Source organism: Penicillium oxalicum, chromosome V (assembly GCF_001723175.1).
Source record: "Penicillium oxalicum strain HP7-1 chromosome V, whole genome shotgun sequence".
Classification (NCBI taxonomy): Eukaryota; Fungi; Ascomycota; class Eurotiomycetes; order Eurotiales; family Aspergillaceae; genus Penicillium; species Penicillium oxalicum.
Genome location: NC_064654.1, coordinates 3,443,706 through 3,466,562, shown reverse-complemented (window position 1 = coordinate 3,466,562; position 22,857 = coordinate 3,443,706). Strand labels below are relative to the sequence as shown.

Here is a 22,857-nt window from a genome sequence, read left to right as displayed (position 1 = left end):
CCCACCATGACCTGACCTTCTTGACGCGATGACGACACATCATGTGATCGAGGCCGAGCGATGCGCCGGAGTTGAAGACGGGCCGAGATAACCTCCTTCGAGCTTAGCGTAAACTAGCGTCCGGAGCGGAGCATATCGAGGTTCGACAATGCTGCGTCCCAACCATCCCTCGTGGCCCCCACACTCGGAGGTTCGGGAGACATGACGGCTCCTGGTCAGTTGGCCTGGTACCTACTGTGCAATTAGGATCATGGTGGCCCCTCGGAATACCGCGTATGCGGAGGAGAGCGCCGAGGTGGAAGTTCTCTATGCCAACCTCGAGAAGCTCAATCGCCTTACGAAAAAGATCCAGGGTTCTCTAGTGCGGCTAGAAACCGGTGGCAAGGTCGTCAAGGAGGCTATCGGGCCGATCTACAGCAACACACAGTCACTTCAGATCACAAACAGCAATATTGACAAAGTCAACGATGCCATTGATCGCTTACGTCAACCTCTTGACGCGAAGAACCGCGAGGAAGGCATTATCCGTGCTGGGTATGTTTTGATCCTAGCACCGACACCCAGTAACCCTTATTTGGGAAAGAAACACATTAACTCGTTCACATTACAGTCCGCAGAGTGCCGGTATCATGCAGTATCTTTCTGCAATGAAGCGAGTTGAGAAAGCGCTGGTCGACCTCAACGCGACGAACCTCAGATCGAATCAAAAAGCTATGTCCGACTTCAACGCTCTCCTCAGTACGGGGAGTAGTATGTTGCAAGATACTTTCAGAGCTGAGCTGGGACAGCATGCAAACCCGATTGAACCGCTTCATTATCTCACAAAAGGTGGGCAATTGAGCCGATGTTTCAAAGCTGAGCAGTTCATGCTTATCGTCCTAGAAAATAACTAATGTGTCCGATTTGCTAGACTTACCTTTCCCATCCTTGCCGGAAGACACAGTGGCACAGCTAGCACCGCTTTGCTCTGCTATTAGCTCGGCCGCGATTATTGGGCCTCAGCGCGGTAAAGGTGACAGCCCCGCTATAAAGATCTACGGAGACGTCCGTGGACCATACATTACTGGCAGCCTCCAGAATTTGTCCATTGCATCCCTCAACACAGTGAAGAGACGACCAACAGACGGGCCTTACAAGCAAGGGACAAATGGAATAGGAATTTATTCGAATGCTTTGGAAGCTTTCATAGTCGCCGAACATGGAGTTATTGTTCAAATCTTCCCCGGCGATCAACAGGGACTCACACTCCAGGCGACGTTCCTCGGTGCAATGGGAGAGTATTCAAAGACCCTGCGGGAATTGAATCAATACATCAAGGCCAACCTGATGACCGATTGCTTTTTGGCCTTTGAAATTATCGAGATCGTAACGGCAATGTCATACCGAATTGATTCCAAGACCGCCGAGCTCAAAAGTCTACTGATTGAGGCCTTGCGGCCTGTACGCGAGACCGCAAAGTTTTCGCTTTCGGAGCTGATCGAAGAGACAAAGCGCAGAGCCACCAACGCGCAGCTTCCCGCGGATGCTGGATCGATACCTCTGGTAGACGAAGTGATGAGCTCTTTGTCTACTTTGACTGGATACTCGGGACCTCTAGCGTCTATCTTGACTTCGCTCGGAGATGGCAACTGGCGGTCCGATGCCAATGCCCCCGGGACCGCTGCGCTGGACGTTGGGCCCAACAGTGACACGTTGCTCTCCCATTTCATCATGGATATGCTCGAGGCCCTCATGGGCTCACTCGAGCTACGTGGACGAGCCTTCCATCGATCAAAGGTCGCAATTGGGGTGTTCATGTCCAATGTCTTCTGCGTTGTGGACCGGTGCATTCGGTCAAATAATGAGCTTGCGCGTCATCTGGGCGACTCAGAGTGCATTGCGCGAATCGATGGTTTCCGCAAACGTGCAACCTCAACATATCTCGATGCCTGGAAGGACACGTCCCAGTGCCTGCTGGATGTGCAGTATACGTCCCGAACGGGCGCAAGACCTAGCTCCGGCGGAGCAGTTGATTCTGGTGCCATTGTGAAGAGCTTGTCTTCACGTGACAAGGACGCCATCAAGGAGAAATTCAAGGCGTTCAACGCCAGTTTCGAGGAAATGGTTTCTCGCCACAAGAATATCCACATGGAGCGCGAGGTGCGCTCTGTTCTCATCCGGGAGCTTCAGGGTCTGTTGGAGCCGCTTTACTCTCGGTTCTACGATCGCTACGTTGAGATTGATAAAGGTCGAGGCAAGTATATCAAATACGACAAGGCTAGCCTTGCTGTGCAGTTGTCGCAGCTGTCGTGAGCCCGCTACCGGTAATCTGTCTCCGCCCCTCGATGGCCCGCTTGTCTTACCGCATCTGAGGTATCGGCACGACCAATAATTCCATAATTATGAGGGCAATCCTTCTTTGCCAAGTCTTACAAGCAATTAATCCTTGAAAAACATCAATGACATGTGTTTGAAAGTCAACTGGGCCTCTTTTCTTGACGCTTTGTGAAGGCAATGAATGGCTATGGCGCAGGCGTTTCCCCCACACTTAATAGACTGTCTCTCCCGCATACATGGGTGTCACGGGACTTGCCCCACGCTGAACTTTTGCGATAACGTGATAAGCCCCGCTAAGCCCGATGATCGCATGCAAAATTTCCAAGGTCATCCCACGTCTTTTGCTCTTGTGACTCCCAAATCAAACTTGTGGCTCGATCCGATATTGTCTCGAAATCCAATTCGGACTGCCATCATGTCTTCCAGCAATGATATCTACCAGACTCCTCTCAACTCGCGCTATGCGAGTAAGTTGACTCTCCCGACCTTCGCCGTGGACAGATGGACCATGATTCGTGGAGGTAGACAAAATGCGATCACTGACCATGCATGACTCACAATTGATCAGGCACTGAGATGAAGTATCTGTTCTCCCCACGCATGCGCTTCTCTACATGGCGTAAGCTTTGGATTTGGCTCGCTGAGTCCCAAAAAGGTACGATCATTTAGGCAGGATAGTGGGTGGATGAGTCAGTCAGTCGAGAAAGAGGACTTAAATTTAGCTATGTACCGACATCGGGTCCATATTTCACGAGATGAAGCAGACGAGAGGAACCTCAAGCAACAGTTCAATTGACACAAGTGCGATGCTTAGAGCTCGGCCTCCCTATCACCGACGAGGCCATCGAACAGATGAAGGCCCATGCTACCATCCAAGATGATGAGTTCAAGGTTGCTGCCGAGGAGGAGAAGCGCCGCCGCCACGACGTGATGGCCCATGTTCACGCTTTCGGTCAGGTTGCCCCCGCCGCCGCGGGCATTATTCACTGGGGTGCCACTTCCTGCTACTGCACTGATAATGCCGATTTGATCTTGCTTCGCGATGGTCTGGACATCCTTATTCCCAAGCTTGCGGTCGTCATCGACAAGCTGTCTCAGTTCGCACAGCAATACAAGGACCTGCCTTGCTTGGGCTTCACCCACGGTCAGCCCGCACAGCTTGTGACCGTTGGTAAGCGTGCGTGCTTGTGGATTCAGGATCTACTGATGGACCTGCGCAACCTCGAGCGTGCCCGTGATGATCTACGCTTCCGTGGTGTCAAGGGTACCACCGGTACCCAGGCTTCTTTCTTGCAGATCTTTGAGGGTGACCATGCCAAGGTTGAGAAGCTGGATGAGCTCGTCACCGAGAAGGCCGGGTTTAGCTCTGCCTTCATCATCTCTTCTCAGACCTACTCCCGCAAGATCGATGTGGACGTTGGCAACGCCCTCGGTTCTTTTGGTTCCACTTGCGAGCGCATTGGTATTGACATTCGTCACCTGGCCATGCTCAAGGAGGTTGAGGAGCCGTTCGAGAAGGACCAGATTGGTAGCAGTGCCATGGTGAGCACAATTTAGGGCTGCAAGGGTCGAGGCGAGACATGCTAATAGTTCATAGGCTTACAAGCGTAACCCTATGCGTTCTGAGCGTCTCTGCTCCCTCGGTCGCCACCTCCAGAACTTGCCCAAGGATGCCTTGGACACCTACTCTGCTCAGTGGTTTGAGCGTTCATTGGTGAGCCTGCTTGACAGAATGAGATGAAACATGTTCCTAACTCGCTTTTTTTTCCTCTCTCCCTCAGGATGACAGCGCGATCCGCCGTATCAGCATTCCTGAGCTTTATCTCACCGCCGACGCCTGTCTCATCCTCCTGAGTACGTGCGCCCAATATGGCTAGTTCATCAATACTGGAAAGAAGCAAGTGATGCTAATTGTCAAATGCAGACAACGTCAGCTCTGGATTTGTCGTCTACCCGGAGGTGATCAAGCGTCGTGTTAACGATGAACTTCCTTTCATGGCCACGTGAGTGCCCCTGTGCTTTTTATTTCTCTCCATATTTCAATGGCTGATTTTGGGTAAATTACTGAACTTTTTTTGTCTCTAGTGAGAACGTAAGCATAACGTTACACCTATCGATGAGTTCTACGACGCACGCCAAGACTAACCTCGTCTAGATCATCATGGCCTGTGTGAAGAAGGGTCTGTCTCGTCAAGATGCCCATGAAGAGATCCGTACGTCTACCTATCTCATGCGAGCAACCCCATTACGTTATGGACTTCTAACACCCCTATCCTTTCTTGACACAATTTAGGTGTTCTCTCCCACCAAGCTGCCGACAACGTCAAGAAACATGGCAAGGACAACGACCTTCTTGACCGGATTCGCCGCACACCTTTCTTCAACCCCATCCTTCCAGAGCTGGACAACCTCCTGGATGCGACCACCTTTGTGGGCCGCGCTCCTCAGCAAGTGGAGAAGTTCACCACCACCGAGGTCGCTGCTGCCGTCAAGCCCTACGCCTCTCACATTGCCAAGGGCGAGACCTCCTCCCTGTATGTCTAGTTTTGATATATTCGCGTGTGATCGACAACAGGCACAGAAGATAAACACAAACGAACGAGAAACACACAGAGAGAGAGAGAGAGAGAGGGGGGAGGGGAAAATGTATCAAGAATGGAAATGACGCGACGGAGTGAGCGACAGGATTAGAAGGGACCTAGAAAAAATCCCACGGCCCGGCCTCAGCAAGGATGACCTGACCCGGACAGAATGTATGTTCAATCTAAACTTGGGCGGAAAATAGTTGAATTCAAATAGATGAGAAAGTGTCACTCCGAGGATGAATCTTCAATTAGTGAAATCCGCCCTATCACAAAGGCGAAAAAAAAGTGACATTTATTGATGGAGATTTATTTCCGCTGGGGAAATACAGTACGGCCAAATCGGGAGCCACGAGGACTCCTTTTCTAGAAGACAGCAGCCCTGCCGGCACAAAGGACGCAAAAAAAATCAAAAACAAAATGAAAACAAAGACAAAAAGCCTCCCAACCTATCTACTTCATAAAAAATGAAGGGGGAAAAAGAAAAAGGAAAATAAGAAACCACGGAGAAAATGGGAATGGTGGAAAGAGGGGGGGCAAGAGAAATTGGGTCATCGAAAGGTCATTGTGTGGAAATCGCGGTGAACCCGAGGGCTGACGGGGCCCGAATCAGATCCGCACACATCATCAGTCTTGAGGGGGGGACAAAAAAGGCTCGACTTTTATGCAAGTTTCATGCATGCACGTGGTACGAAAGCAGCGGAGAATGCAATCGAGAAGTGAAATGGAGAAATCATGAGAATAGGACCACACAAACGGGCCAGATTAAGAGGGGGGAAAAAGGCAAGAAAAGAAACAGGAATAAATCGTTGCAGAATGAGCAAAGAAAATAGTATGCACAGGAAGACGGAGAAAAAGAGCAAGTCCTGTGTCAGACTCTGTTAGACCTTTAAGATTAGACTCCTTTTTGTTGGCTTCGATTGAAGCAAGCTTCGACAGGACCAGAGGTGACGGGATCCGGGAGAGCAAGCGGGAAGGGAGCACAGAATATAGGAGAAAGAAGAGTCGCTATGGAGATGCTGCCGGTATGAAAAAGAAAGATATTGAGAGAGATTCAGACGTTAAAAACGTAGATGTGAGGGTGATAGGAGAGATGGATGCTCCACGGAGGGGATTGGGATGAAGAAGCCTGAACGGGGGAGAAATAAGGCAATATCCTTGGTTCGTGATGGTCTGGTGGTAAAAAGTCTTGGGATAGATGCCGGTCGTGTCTGTGTTACAACCGTCATAGCGAATCCACGGCAGCCTGGGATGTCGGAAGCAAGTAGTGACCTTTGCCAGTGTGGACTTGAAAAAAGCCAGTGCATCTGAGCATTTCCACGAGAACCGGTGCAACTGGCTACCTCAGATAAGGTGAGAGGGTCCCCTCGTCTCCTCCGACAATAAGTCCAATCATGCTGATGGTCTTGCTTGGGCATAGTCATTGTCATCACATCGGCCCTCGAGTGACCGCCATTGAGAAGCAAAAGCGAACTTCATCGACGGTCCATTCCAAGACACAGACTCCTGGAACGTCCACAAGCCGACCAATCTTCGAGCATCAGCTCTGTGGCAATGGGAATAACATGATTGTCTCATGTGCCCTGTAGAATTCGTGTTCATGGGACAACCAAGATCTTTGTGACGGGAGCCTCCCCCGGCATATTCCTTGGCCGGTGTATCACAACCTGGCTCCGATGATTTTCCCGTTTTGGAAGCTGGGATGAAATGAACCGGCATCCACCTCAGGACGAGTTCGGAGACCACGATTGCACTTCGCGGCAGACACCTTCCCTTTGCTTTTGAAAGGGCTGTGTGACTCGCGCGTCTTCTGCCGACATCAATTCACTGGAATTTCCCCCTTCCGGCCGGAGGTGTCACTTGATCACCCTTCCCGTCACCACGTGGAAAGACACCACGTGGTCCGAAACAAAAAGGATCGTGAGGTCGCGGGTCGGATCACGTTCACATCAAATTCCGACAGATTCGGCAATCTCGATCGCCATCGTCCGTCCGACTGCATCATTCCGGACCTCTTCTGGCAGTCTCTCATCCTGTGGCTGTCTGGTCCAATTTTCCCCCGCCCTCGGAATCAAAGCATCCTTTCATCCTCGTCCAGTGGTCAGCTCCAATTCACCCTTCTCTTCCTATGATCGACCCTCCTGGTGAGTCAAGGACGACCAGAAAGGGGATCAAAATGAAGACCTTGACCCAAATGACCACATGAGAGGAGCCCGTCACCGTTCTCCTCTCCCGGCCGTGCTAAAAAGTAACGGAAAGGGAAAAAAAATCGCAACAGAAAAAGGCACTGAAGAGAAAAAGAACCGAGAAAAAAAGAATGAAAAATCAAAAGAAAAGAAAAAGAGAAGAGAAGCGGCCATGCTCCTACGCTCATGCATCCCCAACACCGGGAGAACCAGGTTCCGCGGGGGTAAACGGTAGATAGAACAAATCCCGGATCAGCCACAGGATGTACAAGACGCCAAGCACCCAGAGGGAGGCCATGAGCTTGTAGGTTGACGAGCGCCAGGTAACGCGGCGGATGAGACGGCGACCATCGGGGCCCTCGATGGGGCCGCGACGCGGTGAAATCGGGGGCATTTGGCTGTGGGCATAGGCGGGAGTGGAAGAAAAAGGGTATGCCACGGCCTCGTTGACGGGCTCGCTGTAAGACGTTCGGCGGCGGGACATGGTCTTGAGTCTAGTTGACTGCACCGGACGAGGGAAGAGCAGGGGCCACGTAGAAGATCAAATTGGTAGATGTAACGTTCGGTTAGGGTAAGAGGGGGGAAAAAAGGGATTTCTTTTTTTTTGTTTTTTTATTGGGCTTTTGGTTTTGGGGGGGGGGGGGGGGGGGAGGGGGTTGTCTTCTCTTGTGAACAATAGAGGAGAGGGGAGAAGGGGAGAGGAAAACAAATTGCACAAAAAAAAAGAGAATACGGGTGTGGTACTTCTGAAGAGTGTCCTTTGCGGAAGAAAGAGGGGGAGAAGGAAGAAAGATGGTGGTGACAGCAGTGAAAGAGTGGGGTGGCAGCTGTAGTCGTGGTGGGAGTGGTGATAGTAGTCGTAGTGTCAACTGCCGAGTTGATATGACCTGATCGATGGAATTCACCCGGAGAGAGAGGAGAGTCGAGAATGGTGGTCCTGAATTGATAGGGATGAAATGAAAAGCCCGCGCCTTGGTACCAGAGGAGGGAAAAGAGCAAGAGCGTCGCAATCAATTCGGCACAATCGACAGGGCGCCGGAGGATGATCGAGAATGAAGTGGATAAACCAAAAGTCGGCCCAAACTGTAGGCAGGACCAGGATGGAGTTCCCGACTGTCGCGCCAACTGGTCAGACGGAGGGGTAGGCGCCGGTCTGGTGTCTGATGCGCTTAAGGCGTGTCGGGGAGTGGCTGTCAATGTCAATGGGTTTGGTAGAGGGTTTTATGTCTTCCCCTTCTGGATCCAGTCCTTCTCCTTCTCTTTCTTGCTTCGTGGATTATTCGTGGAAGCCCCTAAAGAAACCAATGTCCACGGTCCAGAATGATGGATCACTCGAGAGCACGGAGAATACGTTGAAAGAAAATCAGCGTCGTGATCACGGCGAGAGGACGTCGTGGCAATCAGAAGAAAGAAAGAAGAAAAGAGAGAGAGAGAGAGTAAATCTGTCTAGAAACTGGGCAACGTATAGCGGGACAGACCAGAGAAGCCGGGGGAGGAACAAGAGAAGGAAGGAAGAATACAACTAAAGAGGTACAAGAAAACAATAGGAAATGCATCGCAGGACGGGATTCCGCCCCCACCGCTGGCACATAAATTGGCACTTATTCAACAAGCGAGCAACATCAGATGGTAAAGGCGAGCCCGTCTCGCGCGAGAATCACAAGCAAACACCAATGATGCGAGAGAACCCGGGGTTCTACAGTACTCGATCCCATGGCCCTGGAGCAGAGACAGAAGCCCCGTCAAAGGGGGACGACCATCTGGCCAGAAGACCGAGGAGGTCCCACCACCCAGCAAGCAGCACGCGCTCCAAAGAGGAAGTTTTCGAGGGCCTCTAGTCTCCACCGATCCGCTCGGGGGCTGATAGGCGCTGCTGTCAATGGACTCTGTTCCGACCGGCGTCGAGACGGACTGTCCACCGGCCCACGGAGGTGGCAGGACTGGCAGAAGGGCGAGTGAGACCGTGGGGAAACGGAGGAAGAAACAAGGTGACCGATGCGAATGGGATCAAGCAACCTGCACTCGACACCGGCCAGCGAGACGGAGCCCAAGGGCAATCACGCTGGACAAACTTGGAGAGGGTCAAGAACGAGCGGTCAGGATCAAGGCGCATCATGGCTGGAGGAGGAACAGATCGGTGGCGATGGCTGCGCATGGTCAAGGGTTTAGGCAATTCATGTCGGTGGACATCTGGGGCTTTACAACTCATCATTACGTCGAGGCAGTGAAGATCCTGCCTGGCGAAGAGGTCCAGGATATGACCTCCCTCTGACCTGACTGCATAGATCTGCTGCTGATCGGAGCGGCGGAATTGGATCTTAAGTATGGCAAGATCAAGAGGCACGGGGCAGACGGAGCAGGTAGACAGGCACGACGGTAGGAAAGACACCAGCGATGGCCAGGAAAGAAAAACCAAGCTATCACCACCACAAAAAAACCTCCCCGAGCGGAACAGAAGAGATCAATCAAATGGCTTGATATGCACGAGCTAAAACGGCGCTTATTGTTACGGTCGAGTTCCACAGATCCGGGATTGCAGACGAATGCAGTAGCTAGATAAGGGATCCCATGCAGAATGATGATCTAGTGCCAGTGCACAGACGTACCGTGGCCGGTCGTCATAGCATGTGCTGAGCAGAATGATGGAGAAGATGCGCAAAAGCCAAGAGGCAGGGGACGGGGGGACACCGCAAAACTTCCACGGCACCGTCCACCTGTCGTCCGTCATCCGCGGAGGGGTAAAGCCCTGACACGACAAAAGTACCAGTGTCCGGTTGAATGGCTTTGTCGGCATCGCATGGCCATGAATAGACTGAAGAGATGGTACGATCGTACTTCAGCCCAAAGAACATACCACATCGGCACAACGGCCATCTATCCACTGTGCGCGGGGGTCATCATCAGAATCACTGGGACCTGGACCGTTGGAGGCTGAAAACGACAGCGAAGCTACACCACACGACTGCCGAATGCCCGACCATCCGGGAGGGATTGCCCCGTCAAGGGTCTCAAGCTTGCATCGATGTCCTGGCTCGTCCTGGGGGGGGGGGGGGGGGGGGGGGGGGGGGGCTGCATATCACATTATTGAGTTTGGTTCGTGTGTGCTGACACCAAGAAGCTGTAGCACTTGACCGAACAAACGACTGTTTCTGCACATGGTGCACCTTAAATTGGCCGCTGTGTGGCTTCTTCCGGTTGCGCAAACCATCGCGATTGGATGCGACCTCAAATTGGATCTTGATGGGAGGTGGATTTTGATCTGAGTATGCAGTCCAGTTTGATCTGTGGACGGGTGGGTAAGATTGCTTATGAAGTATATATTTTTTTGGTTTCTTGTGTCTCGACTGATCGAGTAGTATGTTCGGTCGTGTGGGTGATCGGCCCAAGCTTCGGAGCTCAAGCAATGGAAACGGCGATTTTAGCCTCGTCGGCTGCTGAAGAGCATTCGCCCCACATCTCGGTCGAAAGGGTAATCTTTCTGTCAGCGCCGCGGGGAGGAGCATCCGGCATTAACGGGGGGCTGCTGACACCCATGCCGCATGCAACTGGAGCAAGCCTCCATGTCACGGCGAGAGGGAAAGAGAGCCCGCCACGCAGCCTTTGTCATCCCTTCATCCTGGACAGATGGAATAGCGCAAGTAAAATATTCCGAGTAGCTAATAAGATTCTGACGATGGTCAACCTGGTAAGCCTGAGTGATTCGATCTGTGCTTGGCGCAGTGTCTCGCAGATGGGGGCCCGCATGGGTGAGCGGAAGAGGTGCATTTGCCTATTTGGCAGACTGGTGTTTCCAGGGTCGCCTCCTTCAATCGGAGCGTGCATTCATCTCGAGGCCTCGAGTGATGCATCAATGGTTAGTCCCTAGAGAAACCGTGAACCGTAGACAATGGATTCAGAGTCACAACAAATAGAGTGTGGAATGGCCATTTCTGAGTCGGGAAGGAGAGAATGGAAACCGTACGACGGGTAACACATGAGCGATGGTCATATGATCGGATTGTATAGCAGCCGTTTCACTTTGAGGTGATCGCCGTTCGTCTCACTGCAGAACCAAAGAAAAGCACAAACAGATCCGTAATCTCACTTGGTGTGGACGCTTTCGTTCTGGCTTTCTTTTTTTTTGTTTCTTTTTTTTTTTTCTCATTCGTGCTCTCGTGAGTTTCCTCCGACGCCGGAACTTGCCAGGTGCGGTCAAAGGCAGCCAGCTACCAGTTCTCAACAACCGATAGGCGAGTACTAATCCCCTGCTGCACCTCATTATCCATTGAGGTGTGGATAGGCCATGAAGATCGAAAAAGAGCACTAAAGTCAGAAAGTAGATTCAGTCGGTCGAGTGGATTTGTTTTTCCTTTTCTTTTTGGGATGTCACAGGTAGAGGGCATGGACTGAAGGTCACTTCCCGGACGTGGGTACGGACGGTATACACGAAATGAGATAGCCCACCGCGCATCGATGGCTGTAGCGCTAGCCAAGGAACTGTCTGGGTCTCAAGCATCTAGCCTCGTGGCCCTTATATCTAGCGATCTGTACCGAGTTCGAGTATAATTCCCTCGTCGTGCCCCTTGTCGTACTGGGCATCACGCAATAGACTCGCGCTGCTCGGGGCTGCCAGTCGCAGGTGTGCTGTGCCTAACCTCGGCACATCCCGTCGAGCGGGTCTGCGCGACTCCGGTCTTCGTCACTGCCCCCCCAAACTCTCTCCGCCAGCTCCGATCCATCCTCGACTCTTCCACACGCGACACTCTCTCCTCCCTCAAAGATTCCCGACACAATCACCCCCCCCTCCACCCTTTTCATCTGAGGAAAGTGACCGTCTTCGCTGCTCGTCTTTCTTTCGACCTTCCTCTCGGCGGCCATTTGGCCTGAATTGTCGCACGATGTGGAAGCCATCAGAGAGTCTGATGGCAACCATCAGGCACTATGCGAGCTTCCCCGCAACTGGGGTGTCGCTGAGGCAGATGGTCCAGTTTGGCGACCGACCCTCAACTGGTACAATTCTTTTTTCCTTTCACCCCTTGCATGCATAGGATTGCCACTCACGTCGGATGGCAATTCACAAGAAAAGCACCTTCTCGTCGATGGATGCGAGGCTCACTGACGATCGGTCGCAGGCACTCTCTTCCGCGCCTCGCAGTTCCTCTCCGAGGAGCTCCCCATCCGGCTCGCGCACCGAGTCCAAGATTTGGGTGAACTTCCCGATGGACTCAGTGCCATGCCCTCCATTAAGAAAGTCCAGGATTGGTATGCCCAATCATTCGAGGTACGTTGGCGGTCCTTCATGGCCTTGTTTCCCAGTTTCCACTTCTCTCTTTCCCTCTCCTGCGCCTGTTCCTACCCCATTCTCTGCTTCTCATGTTCTGGGCCTTCCGCTTCTCCCCCCGCCACGCAATCTTCCCACCACCCCCAAGCGGGAAGCGTGACTCATTAACGGTGGATCCGCGTCCAGGAAATCATCACACTTCCCCGACCATCGCTCACGCAAGAAGTCAAAGATCGTCTCTTGCGTCCCGGTCGCGCCAATGGTTCCTTCCAATCCAAAATTCTCTCGGAGGCCACCCAAAACCCTAGTATTCGGGAGGGCCAATACGCCTCGGCCACAACAGCCAATGGCTCCCTAAACGGCCACAGTAAATTGACTGCCGCAGCCGCCACTGGCCGGCGATATTTCTTCCCGGCAGATGGAAATGCGGAGTGGCCCCCCGAGCTTAATGACTACAATCAAAGATTCTCCCATACGCTGCAGCAGATCAAGCGACGACACGACAGCGTTGTGACGACAGTGGCCCAGGGTATCTTGGAATGGAAGCGGGAACGCCAACGCATGCAGATCGACCCGACCATCCAGTCCTTCCTCGACCGGTTCTACATGTCTCGCATCGGCATTCGAATGCTAATTGGACAACATATTGCCCTCACGGAACAAACCCATGTGAAACATCCAAATTATGTCGGCATCATCTGTACCAAAACCAATGTGCGCGACATTGCCTTGGAAGCGATTGAAAATGCGCGGTTTGTCTGTGAAGACTATTATGGCCTCTTTGAAGCGCCCAAAGTGCAGCTGGTCTGCAAGGACGATCTCAATTTCATGTATGTGCCGGGCCACCTGTCGCACATGCTCTTTGAGACCTTGAAAAATTCCTTGCGGGCGGTCGTGGAGCAGCATGGGGCCGATCGCGACGAATTCCCCGTGACCAAAGTCATCGTCGCCGAAGGCAAGGAAGACATCACCATCAAAGTCTCCGATGAGGGGGGCGGTATCCCCCGTTCGTCCATTCCCTTGGTCTGGACCTACATGTACACGACGGTTGAACAGACCCCGAGCTTGGATCCGGACTTTGACAAGAGCGACTTCAAGGCACCCATGGCTGGCTTTGGGTACGGTTTGCCGATCAGTCGCTTGTACGCGCGCTACTTTGGAGGTGATCTGAAGTTGATCAGTATGGAAGGGTATGACGGCACGCTTCCTCTCTACCTATTTTATTCCCCCCCTCCCCTTCACGAGAGGCGGGGAAAGGATGGCTATCATCGAATGTTTGCTAATCACTCTTCTTCACAGATACGGCACTGACGTCTACCTCCACCTCAACCGACTATCCTCCAGCTCGGAGCCTTTGCAATGACAACTACCCGTCATGAGAGACGGCCGGACCCGGTTCAATACCTCGCACCGCCTGCACCCAACCTATATCGAACCGGAGACCAAGTCCGCGTCTTCTCGAGGACTGACGCTTATGAATGTCCAGGCGCATCGGTCCCGCATGCGCGACCGCGAAGTTTCGGAGCGCAAACAAGTCGGTGACGCAGAAAGTTTATTCCATTCGGAGAATCGACGGACAGACGATGATGATGAAATGTGAGAGCCCACTTGTCCTCGCCTGCCCCCCCCTTCCTTTTCCTTTTAAACTCCCTTTTGGCCCCCTTTTCCCTTGAATGGTAGATTGCTTTTTTTTTGCTGTCAAACATTGTATAGCTGACCAGTGTTTTCTTTTTCTCTCCTACAGTGGACAATTTGCGCGAGCATCGCCTTTCGTGCTCCTTCTGGTATCGCTTGTTGTTGTTCACATGGATAATGGCAGGTCCTACGAACGAAACACGGCAGCTGAGTTCAATACCACTTGGGGGTGGAACCCCACCTGATCTTCACATCAACGACCCCGGATGACATGACGACCAGATGAGATGACGAGAGAGATTTGGGGGAACCCCTTCTCCCGCGGATCATCGAGACAGGCGTGGGCCCTTGTCGCGATCGCACTTCCTTCTTCATTGCCGGATTAGCGACCCTTTTGTTTTCTTCTGTCTTTTTTCTCCCTCGCATGGTGAACCAGTGGAGGCCAGCGGGGCACACATTCCCCTTCTACTTTCCCAGCCCACGAGTCTACCTGTCTCTTTTGACTGTGGGAAACTCCTCATGACTTTGGCTTTCAGTTCTCGGACAATCTCTCGTGGGGACTGTCGATGATCCGCCACTCTTTACTTTGGGTCCCCTTGCCCGTATGATACCTGGTCTTGTACAGTACTGTCTACTTGTGAAGCTTTTGGTTTGGTGGGCAGAACATGAAAGGTTAATCAGCAAAGTCCCCCACCGGGGACGCAATGGAATGAAGAAAGCTGTTGAAAAAAAAAAAAAAGAAACAAAGAAAGGAATTATTCGATCCACCTCGTGTTCCAAGAGTATCGCTCTCGTAGTCCCATATTCTTTCTAGACGCAGAGCAATGATCCCGAAAAGTTAGCCCGGCCGTCATCCTCCCCGACCCACGGACCCGGCGCGACTGACGACTCTTGAGCTCCCTTCGCTACCGGCACTCAAAGACGCCTCATTCCTCCGATTACTCTTCCTCTTCTCCCTCGGCTTCCCCTGTGGCCACCAGGGTGAATCATCATTCTCAATGACCTCACGATACGAGCCCGGGATCAAGAATGCGGTTGAATTGTCCGCACCAGACGCGGTTTCGAACGGGCGAGATCCGGTCGATGTGGGATTCACGGGGGGCAGGAATTCCGATTTGGAGGCGGGGATGACGAAGCGAGACGCGTAGAGCTCGTTTTCGAGGGCGAGATTGTCGCCGGCGAGAAGCTTGGCTTGAAAGCGTCGACGAGTTTGGGGGATTGTCTGGGTTGAGGGATGTTAGTGTGAGATACGCACGCGCAGAAGAGTAGGGATTAGGGGGGGGGGGGGGGGGGGGGAGAGAACGTACACGATGATTGTTCAGTGCATGGGTGACGAGTAATTCCCAATTGGATAGGACTGACAAGGCGGCATGCTGTTCCTCTGTGAGATAGTCCTTTGTACGGAGGCGTCGGGGCCGAGGGCGTGGGCGATCCTGTTGGTCTGGTGGGAAACCGAGGTCATCTCGATGACCTGGCTGTGAGGGGGTATTGTGAGCATTGGATATGGAGGAGTGCGGGTTGATTGCTCGCGTGGTAAAGTCGTTTTCTGCGTCCCCCATCCCCCAAAAAAGGTAAGCTCGAGTCAGTTTTTTTGCGTTCATCCGGTCACGACTCGATGTGGCGTGGTCCACATCAAATCAGGTCAACGAAGGCGGCAGTCAATGCTGCATTGGAAGGTTGGAAATGTACACGTGTGTATATGTGTAGGTTTCTAGACATTCGTCCCATATCATCTAATGGAACGAACCATCCTTGAGCTTCGCATTCACTCACCGTCTCGATCTTCCTCCATGGAAAAGCCATCCCTTTCGTCAAGATCGTCCATGTCGCTGTCTCCTTCAGCGAAATACAGATCACGATCTGCCGAAACGTCCAATTGCATTCCACCCTCTTCGGAGTCGGAGTCTATTGAGATATTCGTCTGATGGTCAAGACCTGCTGCTTGCGCATGAGTAATAGGGACGGAAATGAGGCTCACTGTCGGATTCTGAATTCGAGTTCATGGTGGGAGTGGTAGAAGGGTGATTGAACATGGGCTCTGACGTGGCGAGGACAGGCAACCGTCAAAGCGGGTCACCAGACTTCGTGTAAAGCAGCCTTGCGTGGGGACCACCAGAGAGTAGAGACCGACTCGAAAGAGCGTATACTGAAAGTCTCTCAATGTCCGCAAGATCAGCCAGGGTCTCTCAAGTGTCACCACAGGTGACAAATGCAATTGCGGCTATGAGGAAGTATTGACGCCCGCGCTTTGCTGGGAGGAAGCGAACCTCGTATGCTTTGACTCGCGGGAATTGATGGTTTTCCCCCAGAATTGAGACCAAGAAAGAGAACAATCGTTGTGGAGGTCCGAATAGTGATTCTTTGCCTCTCAAATTTTAATCCATACCACCAGCTGAACAGGGCTGGGATCAAGCTTCAGCCGGATATATAGGTTGCCCTTTGTCGGGGTGGAAGATCAACCTTATGGATGGACTCCACTGCTCATCTGGAATTGCCAGGTTAGTTTTGGCTTGGTGCACTAGTGAGCGACTGGGGGCCTCGGTCTTCTTACAGGACTGAGATCAAAGTTCTAAAACTGTGTTCAAGGGTGCCTGGGTACCGGGTAGCTCAGTGTCAGAAAAAAAAAAAGAAACGATATACTGTCGATTCTATGTGGTGTAGAAGATGAGAGAGGTCAGCCTTCGAGGGGATAGTCTTGATCTCCTCTGGTGGAGGCCTGAGGCAACAACTCCATCGGCTTTCCCCGCCGCCCTGATCGACTCTCGTCTGTCAGAACGTTTCCTCCAGATCCAGCGGTCCTTCTCTTCTAACAGGATGTAACTTGTAAACTCTGGCCTAATGCTTAATACGGATGTAGTCTGTGCTAGGTAAGCTTGTACCAGGGGGGGGGGGGGGGGGGGGCTTTTCAAGTCTTGGCGGGACTCGCGGAGGTTGAGCGTTCTGCCTGTTGCCTGACATGTGATATCAGACAGATTGATGGGCACATGATTCATTTGCATTTGCATGCAGACTAACTCGCTACAAAGACGTTGACTATACAATCCTTCTACAGTATTTTCATTGAATCATCCACAAAGATTCATGATATTCTGAAAACTATGCCGCTTAATAGGTACAAGATCGACCTACAAATCTACGGACACCTCTCACTCACTCTTCTGCGCCAACAGAGTCACCGGGGACCAATTGTAGACAATGCCATCCGTCCGCTCCAGAGTCAGATGATACAGATGAAGTTCCAACTCCGTCACTGAAAGCAGCGTTTGACTGCCCAGAATCCCTTTGACTCCTTGGAGGATCTCCCGTAGAGCCAAGAGGTAGGTGTTGGTGCACAAGTGCTTCAGGTCATTGTCAAAAGTCTTGCGCTCTGTTTCGATGATCCGAAGGTCGGCTTGACGGATGCTGTCGGGCAGACGAGATACCCAGCTACATGTCATCAGTCATCGTGTTGTGATGGAGAGGATTCGACGATTCAACGGCAAGGCCGGCGAGCCAGGTGAGAGTTCAGGCAGCTTACCTGTAGTCCAGGCCCACTTTGTCAAACATTTCATTGATTTCACGTTCAAAGTCTTCGGCTTTGGGACCCTCTACAAACTGATGGACCAGGTCGGCCTCTTCCCATTGAATGAATCCACCAGGCTCTGTTCGCAACGACAGCATCAGTAGAAGCTACAAATTGGCGTGGAAAGTTCAAAACCCAAACAGGACAAAAGTGAAGATCATCAGAGGTCGAACATACTCAGGAGGGCCTTGGCGTGATTGATCAAAAGGGATGTATCCTTTCCACGCAAGTTGCTCGCCCACATTCTCAAATGCACCACATCGAATTGACCCGCCAGCGATTCAGGCGGTTCCGTCAACGAGTCGAGCAGGTCGAGAGTCACATTCTTCGGCCACAGCTTCCGGGCTGGGAATTGCGCATCCGAGATGTCAAATCCGTACAGGCGAGCAGTGGGCGGAAGCTTTCTGGCAAGGTCAAATACCCAGACACTAGATTTCCTGCATGTCAATGTTCTTGTTTTTCTTGTATGTCTTCCCTTTTTTCCCCTCCTTCTCTGCCATGTACCCTCTCGGGTCCTCGTCGGGCAATGGCGAGACCTTTTTGGCCAATAGGAGAGGATCACTCACGCTGTACCTGTTCCAACCTCAGCAATCTTCATATCACTAGTCACGGGGATTTCGGGATGCAACTCGTATCCCGTATGCATCTTCCAAAGGAGATGCTGCGCATCTAGGCTAAATGAGCGGTCAGTGACCATTTTTCTTGTGAGGGGGGGGAGTAGTCATTGAGGCGCCGCTGCTCTTAGACATATACAGTCAAGGCAAAGGCGACGAACCGGATAGAGTCGCTGATGCTTCGTCCCAAAACGTAATCGTCGTCTCTGGTCATGGTTTATCGTCTCTTCTCTTTGTCTCTCTCTGGTTTAAAAGAAAAAAATCTGAAGTAAAGTAGATCAAGGGAACAACAGTGCCTATACGATATCACCACTGTGGAGAAGAACAGTCGAGGGATGTCGGTTGGACGAGCTGATAGAAGATTGAATGATCAGGTCAACTGTAGAAATCGATCAGAGACACCGAGGAGTCTTTTATGTCCGGGTAACAAGCCTCTCGTTGAACAGCCCGATACTGCCATGGTCAACTTTGAAACCGTTTTCCCCATCGTCACGAATGACGACAGCAGATAAAAATACGTCGATGGATGGCCGTGACCGATCGAAGCTGCGTGCATAACACTGATTGAAAACAAATCGCTCAAAGATACTAGATACGCAGTTAAGCTTTGGGCCATCGGACTCCAAGTACCATCGATACGCAATGGAGAATTCCTCTCCAGAATCTGCCCTACCTCTAGCTCATGCAGCGGTTGTATTTCCCATTCCTGGGCCTTCGCTCATGCTTCACCCGTATTTCCTTGCCGATGCCCCTGCCGAAGATGAGCTTTGATGTGCATGACCACGCCACGCACGTACCCCTGCAAGGCCCAATAAGTATGTGTAGTCACCTATCATCCAAGGAAAAAGACCAAAAGAGCAACCCCTTCTTCAAGCAGGTTCAAAGTGAAGCTATATTCTACAATGGAGGGGTCTCCTTCGCACGGTAATCGATCGGCAGAAACGCAGTTCGAAAAGGGGCCGAGGGGAGGGGGCATTGTCATGCAGGTGACATGCAGCGTGTCCGCAGGTCTCCTACAATGAAGTTCTGGATCGGAAGCCTTGAAAAGTCTAATCGAATACATGATGAATGTCTGCGTGACGTGGTTGTCGATGTCTTCTCTGGACTTTTGATAGGTCTGAAGAATAAAAGGCGATGTGATGCGAGCGAGCCGCCCGCAGGGATCGGGTCTTGGAAGACTGAGTTACTCGCCCATGGCGAGCTTGCATGATCGAATTACAGCTGAGGAATGCATGGAGTGGCTTGATCAGGCCCCGTGTATTTCAACTGCAGTAGGTAGAGTTTTTGGGCAGACTGACGTGCATGAGGGTTGACATTTCCAGAAAAACAAGGGCGATGCTGGTGGATGTGTGCCAATCTAGGTAAAAAAAAATAAGGTGAGGGTTTTTTTGTTTCTTTCCCATGAGTGATGATTGTGATTTATTACCATGAAATGTACGGCCCACCGGCCACATCGCTAGGGCTTATGGACTCGATCGATATAAGGGTATGGGGATAATACTGACACTTGCACTTATCAATAGAGGTCATCCGTTGTTGCTGAGTGATGGTAGTATCTCTCTACCCTCTTCCATCTCGACTCCAAAACAAAAACCTATGACTAGGTTTGTGATGGAGAAAGTCACGGTAAAAGCAAAGCCCAATAGCATGGATCTATCAATCAAAAATCATAACTCAAGCGCCAAAGATCTTGAAGCAGAACGTCATAGGAGTCTGAAGCCACAGATATCCCGAGATGAGGTCATTTGAGAATGACCACCTAAGGCCTATTTCGGGCATCCTGCAGATGGGCTAATTTCACTGAAAACTATACCTTATCAAAGTGTCATTTCTGGCTTAACCTAAATCATCACTCTTTACGTCGATGAACGCATCTCCATCTCCGATCATCGAATTGGATTCCACACAGCGGCCGATGAAGTAGAGCCCTCAACGACCTGGATGAAGCTTTCAGATACTGTCAACAACGTCAGCAGGTTTTTGTCGAACGCAGACTCGAAAACAACCTTTCTGCCTTGCACGTGCAGGTATACATGGGGTGGGCCCAGTCAACCCGGTGCTCTGTGTGCCTATTTCATTGGATACCAAGAGTATGGGCGATTATGTAGCATATGGTCATACTGTACATGCGTGTTTTTTCTTCCTCTCGATCGAGATCCTACTCTCCAGTGGTAGTGGACTGCCACTCGTCATCAAGTTCAGTGACGACGAACATCTCGTCCCTCAGATAGATGATACCTTTGGAGACAAGTATAAGTATGACTCCACGTCAACTGGAGATGCGTATCATTACCTCCATACCTCGAGACCGACTTCTTCATTCTCACGACCTCTCTATCGGGACGATTACGTTCCCTCTACAAGATGACCGTCGATCGTACATCCATCACCTTCACGTTCAAAGGCAATGCCTTGGAAAAGGTCGCGGCGGTGCTAGCAAGATACCCGGACGACGATTCCTACGCTTACGAGCGCAATGGCGAATGGTTTGTTGGTCTGGGAACCAAATCAACCCTACTCATCGACTCGACGGGGAAGACCGCCACCACAATCACGGCATCAGGGATTAAATCCTCCTCGATTGCAGGAACATCCATCTCCAACTTTGCCAGAGAATTTGTGGATGAGAATCTGAGATCAGGCGGCAAGATCTTCGGTCAAGTCGGGTTCAACTACGCGTCTCATATCCGCCAGCAAGAATTCAAAGCCGGCCAGTGGCCACTACTTAGTTTGCTGGCTCCAGTGGTCGAACTCACCTTTCGACAGGATGAGATCACCGTGGCGGGCTCCGATCACGGTCGAGTCAGGGAACTGCACGACTTGCTTCATAATGGAGATCTCAATATTGACAAATCCCTTCTTGAAAACACTGCTCAACCCGACACGCAAGCCAACCGGGAAGAGTACATCTCGAGAGTGGAAGAAGCACTACTTGAGATCGGTCAAGGCCACTATGCCAAAGTCATCCCATCGCGCGCGGTCAACATCTCAAATGAGATCAACATGCCCGCCACGCTTCTTCTTGGCCGTCAGGCCAACAATCCTGCCCGCAGTTTCTCGTTCAACCATGGCGGATTTCAAGCCACCGGGTTCAGTCCGGAATTGGTCATGTCCGCCAAGCATGGCAAAGTGATCACCGAGCCATTAGCCGGGACTCGATCTCGCAAAGGATCTCCAGCAGAGGTCGAAAAGCTCCGTCGGGAGTTACTGAGCGATCCCAAGGAGATTGTCGAGCATGTGATATCGGTCAGAGAAGCCGTTGAGGAACTGCACCGAGTATGTGTACCGGATTCCATCTTCATTGATGATTTCATGTCCATTCGCCCACGAGGAGCCGTTCAGCACCTCGGCTCTCGAGTGGCAGGCATGCTGGCACCTGACAAGGACATGTGGGATGCTTTTGAGGTCTTGTTCCCTTCCATCACCGCGTCGGGAATTCCGAAGAATGCAGCTATTCAGGCCATTCAACGCTTGGAACCTCAGCCGAGGGAGCTTTATTCGGGAGCCGTTCTCATGATTGAAGACCTGGAATCCCTGGAGGCTACACTGGTGCTACGCAGTGTCTTTCAGGATTCGGCTCGTCGATGGATCCAAGCTGGCGCGGGTGTCATTCAGCAGTCAAATCCAGAACGTGAATTGACGGAAACCTGCGAGAAATTGGCAAGTGTCTCTCCCTTTGTCGTGGTTGATTAGCGGCTTTGGAGAGGAGGGAATTCTCCCGTAGTCATAATTTCTTTGGAGTGATTTGTGCGGATTTCTGGATTAGCGTCCGTCGTATTCTAATGGGGAGGTTGAGTATCCATTTTTTTTTCTTCGGCGTGATTATTAGCAATGGAATTAAATTGATTATTGACTAATAAAAGCTTTCCTTTTTCTTGCTTGAGAAGAAAGCTTCTTTCCAGCTTTGGTAATGAACAGTATCTGATATAATCCATGAGGCGTCCATGCACACACAGTCAACAATTCAATACCAGCCACGATATGGAGAAACGTCAAATGCACATTTTGTGAGTATGGTAAAGTACAAGTCTGTCATGCATCAGATGAAAATTCCAAGTAATTTTTGTCAGTTGGTAACTCTTTTGCTCAACAGAGAAACACGCTGCTACGTATAACCCTAAAGTAGGTGAGGAAGTGCTAGACATGCCGGGCACTGGGTGGACCGGACCAGACATTGTAAACTTCGGCCACACGGCATCTGTCATGTTAAAGTACTAAATGAGATTTCGTACGTCAAGCATTCCAGACAGTCTTTCCAAACTTCTCCCTTCTCGATCTAGATTGACCATCATAGGCATCTGTCAATCATAGTCGAAAGGATTTTTTGAAAAAATAGGTTCTGCTTGGTAGAAAAACTTTCGCGTCGGGTTCGGGCCACTACGAGGAGGGGGCGGGGGGACTCTTCAGCACAGCTCAGTCAATAATCTTGATGATAATCGATCATATAGATATTCCTTCACATTAAAAGACTAGGTACTCGGCGACTTAATATCTGCGGGGAAATAAATTTAATCCGTGTAGCAGCTCGCAAGACATGATGAAACACAAAGGCTCGATTCAGCTCGGTTGAAATTTTTGAAGTTTGAAACATCAGGTATCGAATAGAATAATTCAGAAATCAAAATAGAAAGACGGTTCCAACGCCGGAAGATAATGCCGCTAAACCCAACAAGAAATAAAAGAAAGAGGGAAAGATAAAAAA

The 22,857-nt window shown here is 51.2% G+C and overlaps 8 protein-coding genes across 8 annotated transcripts; 4 read left to right on the top strand and 4 right to left on the bottom strand.

Annotated features, from left to right (window-relative positions):
• Positions 1–250: 250 nt before the first annotated feature.
• POX_e07215 (Exocyst complex protein exo70) lies at positions 251–4,860 on the top strand (the record flags this gene model as incomplete). Its single annotated transcript, XM_050116023.1, has 12 exons — positions 251–534; positions 611–828; positions 911–2,288; positions 2,605–2,783; positions 2,885–2,971; positions 3,131–3,858; positions 3,914–4,030; positions 4,098–4,170; positions 4,241–4,319; positions 4,402–4,408; positions 4,472–4,529; positions 4,610–4,860. 12 exons carry the CDS (start codon positions 251–253, stop codon positions 4,858–4,860), a joined length of 3,459 nt encoding a protein of 1,152 aa, XP_049968483.1.
• Positions 4,861–6,290: 1,430 nt separating this feature from the next.
• On the bottom strand, positions 6,291–6,617 carry POX_e07214 (uncharacterized protein; the record flags this gene model as incomplete). The annotated part of the gene is made up of 1 exon (XM_050116022.1): positions 6,291–6,617. One exon carries the CDS (start codon positions 6,615–6,617, stop codon positions 6,291–6,293), a length of 327 nt encoding a protein of 108 aa, XP_049968482.1.
• Positions 6,618–7,268: 651 nt separating this feature from the next.
• On the bottom strand, positions 7,269–7,568 carry POX_e07213 (uncharacterized protein; the record flags this gene model as incomplete). Its single annotated transcript, XM_050116021.1, has 1 exon — positions 7,269–7,568. The coding sequence occupies one exon, from the start codon at positions 7,566–7,568 to the stop codon at positions 7,269–7,271; it is 300 nt and encodes a 99-aa protein (XP_049968481.1).
• Positions 7,569–8,797: 1,229 nt separating this feature from the next.
• On the top strand, positions 8,798–9,253 carry POX_e07212 (uncharacterized protein; the record flags this gene model as incomplete). Its single annotated transcript, XM_050116020.1, has 2 exons — positions 8,798–9,039; positions 9,097–9,253. The coding sequence occupies 2 exons, from the start codon at positions 8,798–8,800 to the stop codon at positions 9,251–9,253; spliced, it is 399 nt and encodes a 132-aa protein (XP_049968480.1).
• Positions 9,254–11,961: 2,708 nt separating this feature from the next.
• On the top strand, positions 11,962–13,707 carry POX_e07210 ([Pyruvate dehydrogenase (acetyl-transferring)] kinase; the record flags this gene model as incomplete). The annotated part of the gene is made up of 4 exons (XM_050116019.1): positions 11,962–12,073; positions 12,196–12,344; positions 12,531–13,534; positions 13,644–13,707. The coding sequence occupies 4 exons, from the start codon at positions 11,962–11,964 to the stop codon at positions 13,705–13,707; spliced, it is 1,329 nt and encodes a 442-aa protein (XP_049968479.1).
• Positions 13,708–14,829: 1,122 nt separating this feature from the next.
• On the bottom strand, positions 14,830–15,982 carry POX_e07209 (uncharacterized protein; the record flags this gene model as incomplete). The annotated part of the gene is made up of 4 exons (XM_050116018.1): positions 14,830–15,201; positions 15,287–15,450; positions 15,753–15,884; positions 15,958–15,982. The coding sequence occupies 4 exons, from the start codon at positions 15,980–15,982 to the stop codon at positions 14,830–14,832; spliced, it is 693 nt and encodes a 230-aa protein (XP_049968478.1).
• Positions 15,983–17,125: 1,143 nt separating this feature from the next.
• Positions 17,126–18,369, bottom strand: POX_e07208 (uncharacterized protein; the record flags this gene model as incomplete). Its single annotated transcript, XM_050116017.1, has 5 exons — positions 17,126–17,405; positions 17,497–17,620; positions 17,719–17,969; positions 18,108–18,215; positions 18,317–18,369. 5 exons carry the CDS (start codon positions 18,367–18,369, stop codon positions 17,126–17,128), a joined length of 816 nt encoding a protein of 271 aa, XP_049968477.1.
• Positions 18,370–20,519: 2,150 nt separating this feature from the next.
• On the top strand, positions 20,520–21,848 carry POX_e07207 (uncharacterized protein; the record flags this gene model as incomplete). The annotated part of the gene is made up of 1 exon (XM_050116016.1): positions 20,520–21,848. The coding sequence occupies one exon, from the start codon at positions 20,520–20,522 to the stop codon at positions 21,846–21,848; it is 1,329 nt and encodes a 442-aa protein (XP_049968476.1).
• Positions 21,849–22,857: the final 1,009 nt, after the last annotated feature.